Source organism: Myotis yumanensis, unplaced genomic scaffold (assembly GCF_028538775.1).
Source record: "Myotis yumanensis isolate MYYU_CA2020_CCGP unplaced genomic scaffold, mMyoYum1.0.hap1 SCAF_1, whole genome shotgun sequence".
In the NCBI taxonomy this organism is placed as follows: domain Eukaryota; kingdom Metazoa; phylum Chordata; class Mammalia; order Chiroptera; family Vespertilionidae; genus Myotis; species Myotis yumanensis.
The window spans coordinates 79,734,877-79,738,666 of NW_027223752.1; the positions used below are offsets into that span (position 1 = coordinate 79,734,877).

General features: G+C 36.9%; 1 protein-coding gene across 1 annotated transcript; it reads right to left on the minus strand.

Moving 5' to 3' along the window:
- On the minus strand, positions 1–939 carry LOC139003619 (olfactory receptor 4S2-like). The gene has a single exon (XM_070405713.1). It carries the CDS (start codon positions 937–939, stop codon positions 1–3), a length of 939 nt encoding a protein of 312 aa, XP_070261814.1.
- Positions 940–3,790: the final 2,851 nt, after the last annotated feature.

Below are 3,790 nucleotides of genomic sequence, written 5' to 3' on the forward strand. Positions count from 1 at the left end.
CTACCCATGCTGCTTTTCTCTCAAGGAGAACTTGCGACTCCATAGCCGTTTCATGGCATTCTTTACATCCTCATTCCTCAGAGTATAGATGAGTGGGTTTAGCATTGGGGTGATGGTTGTGTAAAACACAGAGACAGCCTTATCCAGTGGGAAAGTAGTAGATGGACGAAGATAGATAAAGATACAAGGGACAAAGAAGAAAGTTACCACAGTAAAATGAGACCCGCAGGTAGAGAGAGCCTTGCGCCGGCTTTCTGCAGACCGCTTCCGAAGACTCAGTAGAATGACTGTGTAGGAGGCTAGAAGAATGAGGAAGCACCCCAGGGAAATGAGACCACTGTTGGCAATCACCAACATATTTACCAGGGTTGTGTCAGCACAGGCAAGTTTTAGGACTGGGTGGACATCACAAAAGTAGTGGTCAATGACCTGAGCATTGCAGAAGGGCAGCTGAAAGGTCAGGAGGGTCTGAACAAAGGAATGACCCAGGGCTCCCAACCAGGACAGTGATGCCAGCACAGTACAAGCATTGGCACTCATAATAGTAGTATAATGGAGAGGTTGGCAGATGGCAGCATAACGGTCAAAAGCCATGACAGTCAAAACGAAAATCTCAGCACAACCAAAAAAGTGGAAGGTAAACATCTGAGTTACACAGCCCCAGTAGGAAATAGTCTTTTTGTCAGAAACAAAGTCTGCAATCATCTTGGGTGCCGTGGCTGAGGAATAGGCAATATCCACAAAAGACAGGTTACTGAGGAAGAAATACATAGGTGTGTGGAGCCGGGAAACAGAGAAGACTGTAAGCAAAATGAGTAGATTTCCCACCGTGGTCACGATGTAGAAGAGGAGGAATAGGGCAAAGAACATCAGCTGCATTCCAGGATCTTGGGAAAGTCCTAGGAATAGAAACTCAGTGACATTGTTGGCCACGTCCATGGGGACCCAGGTATGACTGGTAGAGTAGCTCTGGTTCTCTGCAAAAGTAAATAAGTGTTTATGAACCTTGTAAGTCTGGTAAAGCTAAAACAAGTCTTGTAAAAATATTTAGGTGATGCTAAATATAGTAGAAAAAGTTATTCATAGTTTTTAAACGTCTTAATGGACATTTTTCTCATTAATTTTCTGACCACATTATTGACTTACATTTGATTTTCTGCTACACTTAGACTGAAAGTTTCTTTCTCCCAAACAAGAATCTAGAGAATATGAATTTTTTTCTATTGAATTTCATGGCTTTTTCCTAATCATCTCTCTCTTCCTCCCTCCCTCTTTCTTATATCAGAAATTCTCTTTAGGATGAAAAACTTAAATTAATTATTAAATGGGCAAATTAATTTTTGAAGCTGGAGATAAAAGTAAGAAATTGGAATCTGAGATATGATTTTTAAAATTCCTAGCTAAATCTTTTAAATATAATATATACAGATGAACCTTAAAATAATAACATTCTACTTAATCAAGTGAGAAACACTCCATTTCCAGTTTCTAAATTAGGTTGGAATTTTCAATACAATTAGAAATTTAGTCATTTTTAGTGACTGAAAATAGCATATACAATGGCCTCCTGCTTATCAACAGCCTGTGCTTATTAATCAACATTGGAGCAGTTTGAGACCTAAGATTTGAACTACGTGTAAAAATTCAATATTGTTTGCCAGTAAGGAATACATAAGGAGTGATCAAACTATACAGAGAAATACTTTTTCCTATGTTGCTATAAAGAGTTAAAAAGTTATCGAAGTCCCTATCATCCTCACTCCTTTTGCCTTGAAAAAGCCCCAGATAATTTTCCATCCTTGCAATCTTAGGTAAGAATTAGTATTAGTAATAAATTTTTTATACAGATGATGTTATAAAGGGCATTTACAAAATAAGTGTCTGATGCTGTTTTACAAACTATATACAAAAATACCTAAGACATACAAAAAAACTATTGGATAAAAGCAATCAGGAAAGAATTCTTGAAAAGATGAATTATGAGACAAGATCTAAAGAAGTTCCTTACATGGGGAAAAGAACATCTGTAATAATTTCAGCAATAAAGATAAAATTTTAAAAAATAAAGAAAGAATTGTTCAGAATAAAGATAACACTTCTGAATCATGCAAAGTATTAACCATTCTTCATCTTTAGTAGGAACATCTCATTTCTGCATGGACAGTGGAAAGAGCACTGCCCAGGAGCTGAGTGAGTCGAGTTTGAGCACCTTCACCAACTGGTACCTTTGGCTAAATCCACTTTTGTTTTGTTTTTTTCTGAATCTTGGTTTTCTTATCTATAGAGTTATGAGAGTATTGACAGAGTTAGCATTTGAACTTAGGCAATGGGACTTCAAAATTTATTTTTTAATGAATATGCATGCTCCTGAGTTTGATGGCATTAAAGTCACCTATCTTCTGCTAATTATGAAGAGCTGGGTGTCTTTTTTTAAATTACATCCCGTATTTAGAGACAAAGACTATGGTTGCAACTGGCAAGATCATCACAACATACACAGTTTGTTCCCAAGTTTGCTCAAATTAAGCTTACAATAAGAATGCAACAACAAGTTATGTGAATTAACGGTTAATCTAGACATTATTTCATTTGACATGTGTTGACCATCAAATAGAGGAAGCTTGCGTGTAAACTCACAATCACAGTTCCCTGAGATAAAGGTAAAAAAGCCGTATGAGTCAGGGACACCTTTCCAGAGAAGGTCTTCATTGAGTAGAACTTGAAGAGACTGCAGGGTGTAGGCACAGAAGAGTGGATGGGGCAGGAAGGACATTCCAGGAGTAATGAATATGATATATGAAGATAAAGGGTACAAATCATCATAGCATCCTCTATGAAGAATGCCAACAGATTTTATATGACTCATCACAGAATCCATGAAGAGAAGTGTCAAGGAATGAGGCTAAAAAAGAGGAGCACCCAGATCATAGTCTTGTTTGACAAGTTGAGGAGTTGAAATGTATTTTGAATGATTTGAGGGATCATAAAGAAAGATCTCTCCCATGGCAGGGGGGCAACAGCAATAAAGGTAGTAGAGAGTATTTGCTAAAGAATAAGAAATAAAAAAAGAAGAAGCTTGAAACCCAGTTGGCCTAGGTTCAAATTCTCTATTACTTGCTAACATTATGGCATCAGGTAAATTACTTAACTTTCTTTGGCCTCAATTTTTTCAAGTGTAAAATGTAGGTAAGAATATCACATACCACATAATTTCTATAGATTAACAGTGCGCTACACATAAAGCACTTATGTACACAGCACACTGTAGGTAAATATATAATTATCATTACCTATTTTAGTAACTAGGAAATATGCCAACTGCAAGAAGGGAGAGAAGCCTGGATAGGAGTCATCTTAAGACACTTACCTCCTTATACCGTTCATCTCCTAATTCCCATTATGTATATTTCTATGCTTGTCAAAATTACAGAAAATTTTAATATGCTTCTGAAATCCACTCTCTCAAATATATTCTTTAAAGTATAGGCCATATCCTTGCATGGCTGTCTTTAGCAGGGATACCCAAAAATGCTTAGGCAGCTGCTCTATTCTTCCAGAATGCTGATAATCATTACTTTATCTGGGGTATCCTTTAGAAACCCAAAAAATTAATCCAAATCTAAGACCCAAGATTTTTCTACTTGCTTCTACTGAGAGAAAGGGCACAGGATTTAAAAATAGAGTAACTGGGCTTACTCACAGCTCTGCCTCTTACAGACTGTGTGATCTTAACACAATTTTCCTCACTTCTGTTAACTTGAGTCCTCCCCTGTTAGAAAATAGTTACAAT